The sequence below is a fragment of the Erithacus rubecula genome, assembly GCF_903797595.1.
Source record: "Erithacus rubecula genome assembly, chromosome: 23".
NCBI lineage: Eukaryota > Metazoa > Chordata > Aves > Passeriformes > Muscicapidae > Erithacus > Erithacus rubecula.
In genome coordinates this window covers 3812860-3829294 of record NC_136675.1, presented here as the reverse complement: position 1 = coordinate 3829294, position 16435 = coordinate 3812860, and the positions used below count along the sequence as shown (strand labels likewise).

General features: G+C 51.7%; 2 protein-coding genes across 2 annotated transcripts; both read right to left on the bottom strand.

Annotated features, from left to right (window-relative positions):
• Positions 1-679: 679 nt before the first annotated feature.
• LOC306811743 (uncharacterized protein) lies at positions 680-3749 on the bottom strand. Its single transcript, XM_079325721.1, has 6 exons — positions 3540-3749; positions 3227-3325; positions 2911-3064; positions 2621-2697; positions 1931-2026; positions 680-1839 (listed from the first exon to the last, which is right to left on the bottom strand). The coding sequence occupies exons 1-6, from the start codon at positions 3723-3725 to the stop codon at positions 1579-1581; spliced, it is 873 nt and encodes a 290-aa protein (XP_079181847.1). The 5' UTR covers positions 3726-3749; the 3' UTR covers positions 680-1578.
• Positions 3750-7147: 3398 nt separating this feature from the next.
• Positions 7148-13563, bottom strand: SF3A3 (splicing factor 3a subunit 3). Its single transcript, XM_079325720.1, has 17 exons — positions 13382-13563; positions 13260-13307; positions 13034-13086; positions 12615-12720; positions 12127-12199; positions 11679-11770; positions 11471-11553; positions 10972-11110; positions 10567-10635; positions 10170-10237; positions 9722-9829; positions 9449-9518; positions 8829-8993; positions 8606-8716; positions 8112-8202; positions 7748-7803; positions 7148-7436 (listed from the first exon to the last, which is right to left on the bottom strand). Exons 1-17 carry the CDS (start codon positions 13475-13477, stop codon positions 7359-7361), a joined length of 1506 nt encoding a protein of 501 aa, XP_079181846.1. The 5' UTR covers positions 13478-13563; the 3' UTR covers positions 7148-7358.
• Between the last annotated feature and the right edge of the window lie 2872 nt (positions 13564-16435).

Below are 16435 nucleotides of genomic sequence, written 5' to 3'. Positions count from 1 at the left end.
CTCTCGGGTCGGCAGATATGGGAAAGGATAATTTCCATGGAAAAGCGCGAGATGCTCTTATTTTTAGTAGCGCCTTGAATTTGTGTTGTTGTTGTTGTTGAATTTCAAGACGACCCAGCACAGGAGCCGAGTTATTCTTCAAATCAGTTCATGTGGAGTGTGGGAGTAAGTGCTGTAAAATATCACCAGAGCCTTTTGCACTGTGGAGATGCAGTTTAGGCTACATAAGCTCCTTGCACAGATGCAGGAGATGTAGGTCGAAAGAAAAAGAAATCCTGAGTGGTGTCGGTCAGTGACAGCTCCACACCACTGCCCCGTCCCTCTCTGCCCACCAGCGGGCAAGGGAGCAGCCTGCAAACGCTGCTCTAAGCACCAAACCTGACAAGAATTGTGGTGCTGAGACACAAGAACCCTTGACACGAATGCAGTGACACAAAGTAAACACACACCCAAAGGCTGAGCTGTGGTTTCCCTGTGCTCGCTGCAGCGTGTGGTGGAATGAGGTGTTTTTATGCAGCCCCACATCCACCCCACTGGGGCTGGCACTGGGGACCAGCAGCACCAAACCTTCTTGCTGGAGACTGTGCAAAGCTCCAAGGGCTCAAACCCACCCACAGCTCCCTCCCTCCCTCCCACAGGTCACACAGTGTTCAAAACACCAGCACCAAAGGGGGCTGACACAATGATTTTAATAGTTTGCAATATTTTCTCTAAGGAACCAGCCGTGGCAGGGAACAGCCCTGTGCATGTGTGTTTGACTCCAGGTAATTCTGCCTGGCCAACTCCACCTGTGCTCTGTGTGCTCACCTCTGGGCTCTGCCTTTAGCAGTAGAGAACCACAGATGTGAAACAGAAACATCTAAAACATGAGAGGCTTTTAGATTAATCCCACTTCCCTGCCTCAGACTGGGAGATGAAAAATAAAGTTGCTATTTTACATAATAGGCAAGAAGCAAAAGACTTGTTTGGAACTAACAGGTTAAAGGGAGTGCAGGCAGACTGTGCCACAATCAGGTCATTGATTAGAGCAGCCCCTATGCCTCAGTCAATGCAGAATTTTCTGGGTTTTAAGGAGGCCTAAAACCCTCTTGTTCCAGCTCCTGAGGTCCCCCATTCCAGCAGCACAGAGGGACACACTGCACCACTCCCAGGATCCACAATTAGCTTGCAGTTCTCTCAGGCCTACAGGATTTGGGCAGGGTAGGGCAGAATCCCTTGATATAACTTACTAAGTGCACAGGTTAAATGCTTTTCCTCTGCATACACAGGGGGAATCTTGATTTCAAGCATTCAAAATTTACTGAAATGCCAGGACTCACCAATGCTGGGAAGGTGCAGGATTCAGAGTGCAGCTTAAGGGAGGTTTTAGGAACAGCAGCAAGGTTCTGTGCAGGGCAAGCAAAGGTGTGTGCCCAAGGGTGTGCAGCTGCCCATGAGCAGATGCAGAGGGCCCTGGGCACCTTGCTGATGGGAGGGACAGTACAGAGGGTGTTTCTAGCAACCTTGGCTGAAGTCAGAGAGCAGCAGGATCCTACTGATCCTGCAGGAGAGGCTGTGGAGCTGTCATTGCTGCCCTGCCTAACCCCAGAGAGAAGTGGAGACCCTGTAATTCAGGAGAAGGAGCACCCCACATGCCATGGCCTTCAAGAGTGGGGCCAGTGCCACCTGCCCAGCACTGTTGACGTGGACTTTGCCATCCAGTTTCAGACAGCTGGCTTTTGGGGTGGCTGGACAGCACTCCTGGTAACAGGCAGCTTTCATCCCACCAGCACAGACTGGTTTGGCAGCCTTGCAGGCTTTGCTGCATCCTGCCATGTAATTCAAGCCAGTCTTCTTCATCTGCAAGGAAAGGGATGTTAGCCTGGGGGTCATGCCAAGCCTTTAGGATTAGCAATACAGGAACACAATGCTCTGCAGCCCCAGGTCATACCTCGCAGAAGTCCTGCCCCAAAATGCATCTAGAGATGGTCTTCCTGCCTTTGAAACACTGGTCCCCATGACAGGAGAATGCTGCACACACTTTTCCCTATGAGAGAAAGGATGGGGAGATTCCATCTGTCCATCAGACACAAAGGACAAAAACTGCATTTCAGACAGCCCTTCACTCCCCAGGGCTCCTTTCCACTCCCCTCTGTTCTGGTATTTGTGTTCTCAGGCATTTTAGATTCAGAGATAAAGGAGTATTCTGAAACTGCAAGAAACTACTGAAAGACCAGTAAAACAAACAAGTTTCAAGCCTCTTTTTCCTTCCTCTTAAGAGGGTTCTGCAAAGATAAGCACCTTCCCCTCCACTAGGCTCAGGAAGGGGCTGCAGACCCAGTGAGTCCTGCACCCTCTTTGCAGCTGCAGGAAGGCTCATCCCATGGTCAGGTCCAACTGCCTGAGCTGATGCAAGCACTGGTTTGGGGAACAGCCTGATGGACAGGGATGAGACCCCCTGCACAGGACCCCTTATTTCCAGTGCTCATTCAGAGTTTGTTGCCTTTCCAGAGACATCTTTTAACCCCATAAAGCAAGAGGAGGAGGGACCTTTCCCTGTGCCCTGCTCAGGTGGGAGCTCAGCCATCCCAGCAGCCACAGAGCACAGAACCCAGGGATGCAGCAGCCCCTGCTCACTTACATTTTGGGGGGGAGGCCGAGGGGTGCTGGTGGTGGTTGTGGGTGGCACAGTGGTGGTGGTGGTGGCTGGAAGGTCACCTGCAGCACACGAGGAGCCCTGTGAGGCTGGACACACCCCACAGGGGCTCTCCACAGCCACACAGAGCCAGACTCACCAGCCCTGCTCACACTGTGGGCAGAGCTGCCAGGGCCACCCAAGGACAGGAGGGATGCAGTGATGCAGCCACAGGCCCTCCACGGTTCTGCCCACCCATCTCCCACCTCTGCTGCAGAACAAAGCTGGGCTGATACCGTAGGCACTGGCATTGAGCTGCAGGCAGAGAGGGCCAGCACAGCACTCCAGGGCACACTGCTGCCTGCTCACACTGCCATTGCTCCTGCAGGGCTCTGCACCACACCCACTGGCACATCTGGCTGTGTAGTTGGTGCTGGAGAAACGATAAAGCTGCAACAGGCAGAGCCAAAGGATAGAATGAGTGTGAAGATGTGCTGTCATAAAAGAGCAAAAATATCTGACAGAGTGTCAGGGAGGGAAGGGAGATGGGCACAGAGCACTGTGGCTCTGAGACAAAGCCTTTCCCTGTTGCAGCCCCTTGCCCCCCCATACCTCGCAGTAGGTCTCATTGTGGCAGGTGGTTGTTGCATTGCTGTGGGCTGTGTCCTGGTAGCACCTCTCCCCGGAGCACTGGAAGCTCTGGCAGCTTTGCTGGTGAGACACCAGGGTGTCACCTGGCAGCAAAGCCTCCTCACCACAGCCTCACTGTCTGGAGGGGCCACCCCCAGCTGGCCACCCACTGTGCTCCCTTCCACCACAGGAGATGCTCCCATGGCACTCCTGGATCACCAGCTGGGCAAGTGACACTGACCACAGGGCTGCAGTGGCCCGGCAATACCCCCCCTCACCCCATTCCTTGCCTTACCATTGTCTCTTCTGGTCCCTTCACAGAAGTGCTGGTGGCTGCCAGAGAGGCATTGTTGGTGGCCACCTCCACTGAGGGGTTCTTGGTGGCTGCTGAGGCCTCCTTGGTAGTCATCACCACCACCAAGGCATTCTTGGTGGCTGCTGAGATGTTCTTGGTGGTTGCCAACGCATTCTTGGTGGCCATGGCCACCACTGGGGTGTTCTTGGTGGCCATCAAAGTGTTGGCAGTGGCCACCACTGCAGCATTCTTGGTGGCCACTGAAGTGTTCTTGGTGGTCACAGGCACCAATGTGGACTTTGTGGTGGCCATCAAGGTGTTGGCAGTGGCCACCATTGCAGCATTCTTGGTGGCAGCCACCACCATGGCATTCTTGGCCACTGCCACCACTGCAGCATTCTGGGTGGCCACTGAAGTATTCTTGGTGGTCACAGCCACCAACGAGGCCTTCTTGGTGGTCAGTGCCCCTACCAAGGCATTCTTGGTGGCTGCTGAGGTGTTCTTGGTGGCCACTGATATGTTCTTGGTGGCCACCACCATGGTACTGGCAGCTGTGTTCTGTGCTGAAAAACAAAAATCTCCCACTTGGTGAAGGAAACAAAGGAAAAACAGGCTCAGTCAGGCCTGTGTCCCTTCCTGAGTCATGGCACAGCCCAGAGGGAGCAGTGGGAAGCATCTGGCACACTGTGCCTGGGAGGTGACAGTCAGTCACAGGATGTCCCCAGCCAGATCCACTTGCAGCCACCAACTGGGCAGCCCAAAAAGAGGGTCAGAGCCAACACCCAGCACAGCAGCACTATGGAGAGATGTTACAACTGCCTCTCCCTCCCACTTCCAGCCACAAGAATGGGCTTTTATGAGGGCTAAACCACGAGGAAAGGTTCCTCACCTGTCCTGTCCTACAGAGTACAGCCTGCAAAGGACAGACACAAAGTCCCTGGTGCACTGCATTTGCCCCACGTCCTGCAGATCCCAAAATTTCCCCTTGGGATACAGAACTCACCTGCTGTGGCAAGAGAGTCCTGAAGACAGAGTTGCAGAGCCAAGATGCAAAGCAGCAAGCCTGGAATGGAGTGGGAATGACTGAGGGCACCACAGCTGCAATCTGCTTTACCCACAGCCCAGAGAGCCTCCCCAGCAGCATGGGCAGCTCACCCTTGAAGCAGATAAGCAGGGATACTCCTCCACCTGCCCAAAGCCCCAGGTGAGCAGAGGGCACCCCTCACCCCAGGGAGGCCTCTGGCACAGCCCCCAACAGCTGGAGCAGAGAGGGGCTCAGGGTGGGGGACAGACAGACAGACAGACACTGCTCCCTGTCCCCATTACCTCGAATGGGGGGGACGAGCCAGCAGTGTCCAGCCATCCTCATCCACCAACAGCTGCACCCAGACCTGGCAGAAGGAGGCACAGTCAGAGCTGCTCCCCACAGGTGCAGGGTGGACACCCCAGTACAGCTCTGTGCTCTACCTGGGACAACCAGTCACCCCCTCCTGAGGGACTCCCCAAATCCACCGAGGCTGCTGAGCAGCAGGAGGAGCCCTGGGGAGCTGTGTGTGCTGTTGGTGTGGCAACAACCCTCCCCAGAGCTCAGGCAGCACAGCCCTGCAGGCAGCTGCCACAGCAGGAGTCAGGGAGATGCACTGAAAACTGCCACTGTGGAGCAGTTTGCTGCTGCAAGTGAAGATGTGACCTGGCTCTCCATCCTCTATCTGCATTCCAAATGTTTACCTGTTTTGCTAAGGAAATGGTGGAGATGTGACTCCAAACAGGCTCCAAAGCCAAATTCTCCAAGGAGAATGGTAATACTACCCTCCTGATTTATGAATTAGGGTGAGTCACCATTCCCCCAGGACCTATTCAGAGACCTCCAAAGCTGTTCCCTCAGAGTGACAGAGAAGACAGAGCCAGCTGCCACCTCACCTTGTAAACAGCCCAGCCACCACCCAGAACAGCTCTGGACATCCTTACTGAGCCCAGCCCAGCCCCAGGGCAGAAAAAGAACCAACATCTGCCTGACATGGTCTCATCCCAAAACAACCTTCCCCTGGGCAGAGGAAGAGCTCACACACTGACTCACCTGTCTGCCTATTCCTGAAGCACCTGCAGTCACTGCCAGCACTGGAGCACCTCTGAGCAGCTGCTGTTGCACCTGCCCTGCAGCCCAGCCCCACCCCTGCCAGCCAAGCCCCAGGGAAGTGTCACATGCAGGTGCACAGCAGCAGAGGCACCAACAGCCCTGTACAGCAATGGAAAAATGAAAATGGCTTGTGAGGCTGGACACTGCCCTGGTTTGAAAAACAGGTGTCTGCTAAGGAAGGCAGGAGCCTCTCTTGAAATGGAAAATGTAAACCCCTTCCCTCTAAATTATTATAATTTTGAAATTAAGGAGCTTTCAGGTAAACATGTGGGAATAGGAATGTCAGTTCTTTACTAGAAAAATTAAAATAGAAATACAGTAATATAAAAAACCCCCAAACACTGACAGAGTCAGAATACAACCTGATGCCCTGTCAGTTGGTAGCAGTCTGATTGAAGGGTGGCTGCATCCTCCTGCAGTGACACATGTGGTTCTGTTGAAGCAGTGGTCTTGCAGAAGGGTATAGTTTTCTTTTAGAAGTGATGATGTAGAAGGGTCTAGCTTTCTTCTGAAATCCAGTGGGAAAAGGCTGTTTTGATGTTCTAAATTTCAGATTTTATTTAGGCAGAAAATGCTTGGTTCCTCCCCTTAGGTGGAGCATTTCACAATGTGATGATGTGATTTTATTACTTATGTAGTGGGACTTCATGGCCCATTAACAGAAGATACTCTTTTGGAGGAAGGATGGGTCATGGAAAAGATAAAGGACACTGCCCCACCTGGTTTTAACAGATGGCCTATCAACAGAAGATATTCCCTTGGAAATAAAGATCACTGCCTTACCTGGTTTAGCAGGTAACAAAACACACACTTTTGGCCACATCCTGTATTGCAGCTCAAGACATGTCACACAAGCCAGCACTGCAATCAGGGGACTGGAGGGCACAACCACTGCCACATGTGATGTGAGTGACCTCTGCACAATGGACCAGCAGATCTTGGGGCATCATGAATCCATGGGGTACATACAGACACCTCCAAGTGTGACACCAGGGCCAAGGATGCTCCTGAAGCTACAACAGACATCTCTAAACACAACCTGTGTTCCCAGCTCCATCCTCCTGCACTGCACAAGGATCTACACACAAAAGACCCACCAGGTCACTCAAGCCAACAGCAGTGCCACAGAAATCACTGCAGAGCCAAACCTGAAGAGCCAAACCTGAAGCTCATTTGATAATTTCCTGAAAAAAACAATGACCAAAATCCCCAGGGAGACAGACCCAAGGTAAAAGCAGTTCTGCAAGCCAGGTGAGCTTGTTTTGTAAAGAAGACAAGTTCAAACCAAGATCTAGAAACAGGACCAGTACCCATCAGCACAATGTCCATGTGCTTCAGAATCAACCCTCACCATAAACATTTCCAGCAGAGTAGAAATGAGAGAAGGAATTGTTTCTGACAGCTGTGTAAAAAGCATTTTAAACATACTGTAATCAAAACTCCTTCCAGCAGACAAAAGAAGACAAGTCTCTTGGCACTTCCTAAATTACAATGACTTTATTTTGCAAGGTATTTTTAATATAAAACAATGTCACAAGTCTAAGTGGCTTACTAGAAAGTGACTCTATAAAGTATTCTTGAAATCTATATTCATGCACATACAAAATCCAGACAATGAAGAAGTCAGAGCTGCTGCCAGACCCACTCTCTCTGCAGATGTGTGATCCTTCACCTGGGGACAGCTACAGCAGCCCCTGGCGCTTCAGGTCCTCGTATGTCTTCTTATTCACCACGTTCCCACTGGAATCCTCATACTCCTCCTGCAACAGAACCAACAGTTTAGAGACAGCACTCCAAGAGCAGCCACTGAACATGAGCACCCTGCCAGAACCTCTGTGTAGGAAGGCACAGATCTGCCAGCAGGTCTTGGGACAATAGCTCAGCCAGGGCCAGAGCCACTACAGGCTGTGCTACAGATTTTACTTCCCACTCTTGCCCTGCACATTGTTGAAAATGTCTTTGGAGCAGAAGTTCAGGAAAAGGCAACAGTGTAAGGACACTGCTCACACCCAGGAACAAGGGGTTCCCATGGACACAGGAGTGGAGGCACTGAATGCCTCTCACTGCTCACCTCTGTATCAGGCTGCCACCTCTCTGAAGCCTTCTGCTGTTTCAGCTTTGCCCACACTGCAAGCACAAAGTCAAACAGGATCTATGTCACTTCCCTAGAGATACTGGTTTTTAATCCAGTAAATATACACATGAGCTTTTTCCCCTCCCTTTTAAAACACTGTCACTTCAACAGTCCAGGAATGTATCTAATATCCATTACAAAGTTATCATTCCACTGTGTGGTTACTGAAAGGCACTGAAATGCAGCAAACCAGAGTTTAAACGGATTGTTCAGGAGGGGAAATGAGACCAAGGTTCAAAGCCACTCCTTCAGAAAAGATGCTGTTCTTTAACATGTTTCTTGATCTGCCATCACTACTTACACGAGACTGCATCCTCAATCTGTGTGACATTGGCAAAGTGTGCTGTGTTGGGAATGCCCAGGCACCGCATGCCATGGGCATGTCTCCACTCCTGGGGGAAAGAGATGAGATCAGTGAGAGGGGGGACAGCACATCCTCCACAATGACAAAGAGCACAAAAGACATTAACATCTGAACAGGGTGCAAAACATACTATCAAAGTACAAATCTACCAGTCCTCTATAAAAACATTATTTTCTTGTCCTGCAGACAGTAACACCACACCAGCCATCAACAGCCACATTAAGCACAGGAATGGCTGTTCAAATGGGCAGCATGGCAGCATCAGCAAAGGAATCTCAGGATACCTGAGATGATCTCTAGGTCCTGCTGCATGGCCCTGCAGCACAAGCTCACACCCAGATGGCAGAAGTGCTGCTCAGGGACTCAGCAGTGACCCACTGCAGGGACTGAGTGGATGCAGCAGGGCTGATCCTGCAGGCAATGTCACTTACTGCAAAGTGCCTCTGGAACGCCTTGGGCCCTCGGTAGGTGTAGTTACCACAGATCTCACAGTTGTAGTTGATGTTCAGCCCGTGGAGTTTATACAACCAGTAGGGGATGGGCTGCAAGCAAGGACACATGAGGATCAGGTTGCATGGCAAAGAAACTCAAATAGAGAAGCAGCGTGGAGTCAGTGACCTCTCCCACTTCTCCAAGCCTGACAGTCTCAGTTACCTTCCCATCCCAGCCAAGAGGCAGATTTTTAGGGTTATAAATGATTTCATTTTCTTCATCTTCACTCTCACTCTCACTGATCTGCTCTTCCTCCTCCTCCTCTCTCTCCTCCCCTGTCCGTGCCTGCTTACGCTGCACGTTCTCGTGGGTGAGGTGTCTTTGTTCCTGGGGTGACAGAAAAGAAGGGATTGTCCACACACCATGACAGCAAAAAGTGAGGCCAAACTCTTGTAGCAAAAAACTTAGAGAACACAGGGAGGCAACAGAAGACCAGTGTGAAGCACAGAACTCTCACCTTACTCAGTCAAATAATTTCAGTTTTTAATGCCCTGACATTTCCTGCTTACAAAGAATGAAACCTTGTATCACCTATTAGCACTCCCAGTGTTATTACAGCAGCAGCCATCCTCCTAGAAACAACCCCCAAAACTGAAGGTGAGGAGCAAGGCAGATCAAGTAAAGGTTTGTATGACTTATCAAGTATTGTATGAGTTATGCACAAAACAGATGTGGTGCAGCACACTGATGTGATGCTGTCTATGAAAGCACTACGTAAAGATGAGGACAACAATCCTGAAAATGATCTGAAATAAAAAGATAAGAAAAAATAAAATCCTTACCCCAAGAACTTCCACATACTCATAAATCTGAGCTTCCAGGAATGCAAGATCTTTATTTCTTTCTGTGTCTCTGAAACAGATGAGGTATCTTCATTAAACTCACAAGTTCAGCTCTGATACCTTCCCCTTGTTTCAGCACTATTTGCTCCAACATGAAAAGCTTCTAATACTCCAGAATCTCTGTCCTAACTACACAAGAGCAGTGACTATAGAACACTCCTCATCCAGCAGGAGAGAACACTGCCAGCCTCAGAATGACTTCTAAGAACTCACCTTTTGCTTCCTTTTGTCTTTGGATTCTTAGCAAACAGGGAAGGATCAAGAGCTTCCAGGGATTTGCCTTTAGTGCTAAAAAGCCTCTGAGCACGCTCCTCCAGAGTCCTGAGAAGAAGCAGGGAAGGGATCAGTCTAGACTGCAGTTTCACATTTCCTGAGAATTATCTGAATTCATGCAACAAAATTCTAAATGTAGCTTTTAGGAAACCATGAGATTCCTTTTATCTTTGTCTTCATTCCTCAAGTCAAAGTCTACTGCACCAGGGATTTCTGTACCAGGGACCAGTTCAGAGCAGCAGATCCCACTGCTTGGCTCTTAATATTTTATCTTTCAAACATCACTAAGGTAATTCTAGTACAACAGACCACACAAATATCCCAAAAAGAAATGTGATATAGGAAGACCTCAGAAATGGAAATAGACTCTACAAAGACTGCACCTTACCCGCCACACTTCAGCCCCAGAGCCAGCAAAGCTGATTTCAACCTGTCCAGTCCCAGGGAGGCCAATTCCTGTTCAATTAAACAAACCACTGTAAGAGACAAGCTGCTCAACAGATACAATATGGATATAGTCCACTTTAGCTTATTAATGAAGAAAAATCCTTGATGAACAGCCTACCCCTTCTTCCAGGAAAATGAGGAATGTGACAAATCTAACCAGGAATTTCAATTTACATCCCCCAATGGGAGAAACTACATCATCAGCACCATCAAAATTCTACCCAGAAAGCACAGAGTCAGGGACAAAAACACAGCACTGAAATTACACAAAAATACTAAATGACTGGACTTCTACCTGCTCAAAATGTGGCAGGAAGTGCAGAGCACTGGAAACATACCTCCCAGGAGGAGAAGGCTGACAGGTCCAGGTGGGCACCAGCATGGGTGAGGGCACTGCTGGTCTCTTTCTGCCAAAAAAATCCACATGCAAGAGCTGCATGACATACTACAACACTTCTGGCCATAGAACATCTTAACCTCAAAAAACCCAGTTCATTCCACAGAGAAAAATCCTCTTACTAAACTGAAAATGGAGCAATAGAAAAGATGTAAAATAAGGCAACCTGAAACAATGTTGTAAACCAGTTTTGCTGGGTTTTAAATACATGTCAGCATTACTCTGCACCCTGGTGACACAGAGCTACAGCCCTCACTGTCATGGTCACCCCCAGCAATGACTTTACACAAATGGCTCACACAAGCCCCCCACAAAGCCAGAACATCCCCCAGGCCCAGCTGCTCACCGGCCAGCCCGGGAACGTGCCGTTCTCCCACTTCTTCTCAAACTCCGTCTGAATTTTCCCAAAAAGTTCATTCTGGTCCAGTAATGGTTTCACTCGATCTGTGTAATCCTGCAGGTACTCAAGGAGCATTTCAAGGTACCTGGCAGGGGAATAACGAGCACAGGTAATTCACTATCACCCTCTAACCACATCTTTGGACAATCACTACCCTCCAGTGCTGCAGAGGAACGTGACCAGGCTCAGGCCAGTTTTCCACACAGGATTTTCTTGCCATAGCAGTTCCAAAGCTACATTAAAACTCTTCCTCTGACCAAATGTGGCTCTCCACATCTCTGCTGCACTGCAAGTTTGCTTGAGGCTCAAACACATGACTGAACTCAGGGCTCAATTTATATGAGTTAAATTGGTTGTTAATTATAATCTCAGCAGCTGAACACTTTAGAAACAAATTCCTTCTCACCAAGTGCAATAAGGGAAGCAGGCAGGCAATCAGGCTCACCTCTTGTATTCAGCATTTTTTCTCTCCTTGGGAATATCGAAGAGTTGGTCAAATGTGGATAAGTAAGTGATGTAATCCAATTTCTAAGAACAGAAAGTCTGAGTCAGAGTTCATACATGGACAAATTAACATCCAGTTCTCAGAAAAGAGAACCCCCAGCCTGAGCAGGACCTGGAGATCTTTGGGCCCACACACAGCAGCCACTCACCTCTGATGATTTCAGGTTAATGTACTTGAGGTAACAATCATGCAAATCCAAGTATCGTCCATACCCTTCCTCATCTGTGAACTCCACCAAGTCTGTGGGAAAGATCATGAAAAGCTCTATTATGAGCTTAATATTCCCTACTTATTATACAGCTGCTTTTGAACTGGAAAAGGATTAGCTGTGAAGTCATTTATTTTTAAGGAAGATGCTATGATGTCTCTGGCAGGCATTGAGCAGCCCCAATTGCTGCTCTGTGCAAGCACCAGAGCATTCCCCAGAACAGCAGCCTCAGTGGGGAACATTCCAGGGATTGCAGTTCAGAAGCATTTAGATGACAGGAGAATTTTCAGAATTCATTTAGTAAAAGGGAAGTGAGGCCCTGAAACATGCAAACCAGAGCAAACAACCTATTAAATAATGCCAGAACTTGAGCAAACTACAAACTTACTCTGAGCTTCTTCACTTGGGTTGTCTCTGGCCTTCAGCAGCTCCTCAAACTCCACTGACATAGGAACACAGATCTGTACACAGATACAAGTCACACAGGGATTTACTTCAGCTCCTGTCCCAGAATAACTAACATAAAATCACACAAGGTAGAAAATAATGAAATTGCAATCAGAAAAGAGACTCAAAGCTGTGTCACCTTTCTTCCAGCACAAAGGCAAAGGTGTGGCTTTAGCCAACATGAGAAAAGTGAGATCTGATCCCAGCACAGCTGAACATCCCTGTTCTAGCAGGGAACAGGGTGAGTGTCCTGCACTGCTCCCTCACATGCTGCCTGACCCTGAGCAGCTGTGCTCAGATGACTATTGAGTGTTCTCAGTACTTGTATGTTAATGCAGTAAAACTGGGGAGACAAAAGGTGTGTTTCCTGCAGGGATGAACCCAACAGAGCCCATCTCACCTGTTCATATGGAGCAGGTAACTACTCACCTCATTTGGGTGCTTCCTGTGAAATTCCTTAATTTGCTTCAGTCTGTTGTAAAACTCTGCAAATTCATTTGGCCCGGAAATGGCACTGAGCTCTTCCTTCCGTAGGCTGCGAGTTCATGGACAACAACAGATTAAAAAGGGAAGGGAAGGGAAGGGAAGGGAAGGGAAGGGAAGGGAAGGGAAGGGAAGGGAAGGGTGACACTGACACCCTAGTCCAGGTGTATGCTGCAGTGTCTGATGCAAACCCCCAGGGCCTCTCAAGACATAACATAACAAAACAAAACGTGTCCATCCAACACGGACGCTTCCCGTGCGCACTTGGCTCCTGGCCTGCATGCTGCTGCCACATCTCGATCCGCGCGTTATTATTTAAAGATTTACACTCACTTCAGGCACAGGAGGGCCCCGGGCACACTCACCCGTCCTTATCGTCGTACAGGTCGCGCAGGTTGCCGCTCACTTCCATGTACCTCTGCGGAACAAAGGAGAGGCCCGGGCGCCGCGGGGCCCGTTACCGGGATGGGGCCCGTTACCGGGATGGGGCCCGTCACCGGGATGGGGCCCGACACCGGGATGGGCCCCGCTGGTTCCGGGGAGCCCGGCCCGCCCCCCGCCCCGCTCCCGCCCCGGCCCCGGAGCACTCACGTCCTGCATGGCCCGGGTGCGGTGGTCCGAGTTGATCTGGTCGCGGAGCTGCGGACAGAGCGGAGGCGGTGAGCGCGGGCCCGGGAGGCGGCCGCCCGCACCCCCCAGGGCCCCAGGCGCACCGTGGATTTCTTGGTGAGCATCTCCTTCACCATCACGTCCATGAGCCGCTCCCGCTCCTCATGGTAGCGCCGCTGCTGCTCCAGGATCGTCTCCATCCCGCGCTCGGCTGCCACTACCGCCGGAAGGCCCCGGTAAGGCCCGGCTGTGTGTGAGGAAACGTTCCGGTTCCGGGGCGCGGCGCGGTGCCGGGAGCGGCCGGCAGGAGGCGGCTGCGGGCCGGCCGGGCTCCCTCAGACCTCAGCGGCGGCCGGAGCCCCTTCAGCCCTCGGCAGCGGCTGCGGGCCGGCCGGGCTCCCTCAGCCCTCAATGGGGGCCAGAGCCCCCTCAGCGGCGGCCGGAGCCCCTCAGCCCTCAATGGGGGCCCGAGCCCCCTCAGCGCTCAGCGGCGGCCGCGGTCCGGCCGTGCCCGAGCGCGGTGCCCGAGCCCGAGCGGTGTCCGGGCGCAGTGTCGGGGCGCAGTGTCGGGGCGCAGTGTCGGGGCGCAGTGTCCGGGCTCAGGGCAGTGTCCGGGCGCGGTGCTCGGTGGCACTGGCTGCCCTCAGGCTCAGGTTTGTGTTTGGGCCGGGGCTGCCCCGGCCTCGAGGCCTCTCCGGGGTTGCGGAGCCCCGGCCGGGCCGTGTGGGAGCGGCCGGCGCTGCCTCGGAGCGGGCTGTGCTTTCAGACACGATTGCGGTGCACGATCCCACAGACACCCCGGCTGCCACATTCCACTTGGGTTTCAACTACCTTCTTCAGATCCGCCCTAAATCCAAGCACGGAGCCTACCCGTGCCTTGCCTCCGCACCGCCAAATGCAAAGCTGTAATTACATTTTAACTCACTGAGTACAAATAAATTATCCGTGTTTTCCTGACATGCACGATAAATTACTCTAAGCCAAAAGCAAGAAAAAAATTGTCTTAATTAATGGCAGACAAAGATGATCCTTCACTGAAGAAAAAGATGATACTGCAGGTAAGAATGTTTTCCTTAATTACTCCCTTGCATTATAGGCTGCCCCAAAGTACATCACTTCTTTATGAATGCCTGTCTAAAAATCAAAACAGAGATAAGATTCTGAACTTAGTGTTCTTCCATTTCTGCATGAAACTTCATCTCTGGAAAGAGAAGGAGTTGAAATCCAGCAATGTCCCATCCAGCCACATGGCCTCCTTGTTTTGGCATCAGGAAGATCCAGGTGGGACAGGACCAGCCCTTGCATGACCACCCTCTTCTTCATCCCACAAATGGCAGTGCACATGGGAGGAGGTGGGAGAAACTTGGCCAAAGAAATGCCATTTAATGCCAGAGAGATGCCATTTCATTTCAGGGCAGCAGAGGTTATGGGCGGAAATGCTTAGAATCACACAATATCCTGAACTGGAAGAGACCCATGAGAATCATCAAAGTCCAACTCCTGGTCCTGCAGAGGAATCCCCAGGCAGTGGCTTGAACCTGGCTCTGCCCATGGGGGCTGTAAACGCTGTCCCTGATGCACAGTGGGGTGGGAGAGCACAGCTTAGGCAGATTTGGTCAGTGCCAGGGTCTCTTCTACCCCTGCAGTGCTTCCCCACTCCCACCTCACCAGCACAACAGCCCTGGCCTGACCCCCCTCACACCACTGCTTGTGCTTAATAAAATTTCCATGACTGTTTCAGACCCACACTCCAGAGTCTCGGGGGATGTTTGTGCATGACATCACCCTCCCCCTCCTGTAAATCAGGCACTGGGCCATGTACAGCCATGACCCATTCATGACAGGGATAAAATCCAGATGTTCCAGCGCTATGTGCAGCTGGGTCATTTCCTTTTTTGGCTAAAAACGTGAGGCACTGGAGGCTGACTGAAAGAGGAGCCTGGGGGCCCTTTGTACAGAAACCTTTTGCGGTTAATCCCTGGAAACAGCACTGCAGAAAACCCGGCTTGTGCTGCTGCTGCTGGAGGACAGACTCAGCTGGGAACCTCTGGGCTGGAGCTGCTCACTCACCCTCCAGAGCCCAGCCCAGGTCACAGGGCAGCAACAGCAACAAAAATCATGCTGGAAATCCATCAGCCAGCAGAGCAGGAAGGAATGTGCACATGCCAGTGCCATGATCCTACACAGGGGCACCCCATGGATTGTGCCCATCCTGCCACTATGCAGCTCCCATGGGAGTCCAGCCACTGTGCTGGGGGGGGGGCTGGAGCAGCAAGTCCAGAGAAAGTCACAGCAGCTGTTAGTAAATGTAAAGGATCTGTGGAAAATAGTTTCATATGTTAGGAAATAAACGGCTCCCCAGCTGATAAACATGAGTAAAGAGCATGCAGCACTTCAGGGAAGGCTGCCAAAGGGACCATGGATATCCTGGCTGGAGGCTGCAGCAACATCTACCCCAGCCCCCTTGGAATGTCGAGGCACGGGCAGGCAGTGCTCACTGCAGGGCAGGGTGCCCTGGCACACAGTGCTCACTGCAGGGCAGGGTGTCCTGGCACAGACAGGCAGTGCTCACTGCAGGGCAGAGTGCCCTGACACAGACAGTGCTCACTGCAGGGCAGGGTGTCCTGGCACAGACAGGCAGTGCTCACTGCAGGGCAGAGTGCCCTGACACAGACAGGCAGTGCTCACTGCAGAGTGTCCTGGCACGGGCAGTGCTCACTGCAGGGCAGGGTGCCCTGACACACAGTGCTCACTGCAGGGCAGGGTGTCCTGGCACAGACAGTGCTCACTGCAGGGTGTCCTGGCACACAGTGCTCACTGCAGTGCAGGGTGTCCTGGCACACAGTGCTCACTGCAGTGCAGGGTGCCCTGGCACAGACAGTGCTCACTGCAGGGCAGAGTGCCCTGGCACGGGCAGTGCTCACTGCAGGGCAGAGTGCCCTGGCACGGGCAGTGCTCACTGCAGGGTGTCCTGGCACAGACAGGCTGTGCACTGCAGGGCAGGGTGTCCTGGCACTGCAGGGCAGGGTGCCCTGGCACACAGTGCTCACTGCAGGGCAGAGTGCCCTGGCACAGACAGGCAGTGCTCACTGCAGGGCAGGGTGTCCTGGCACACAGTGCTCACTGCAGGGCAGGGTGTCCTGGCACAGACAGGCAGT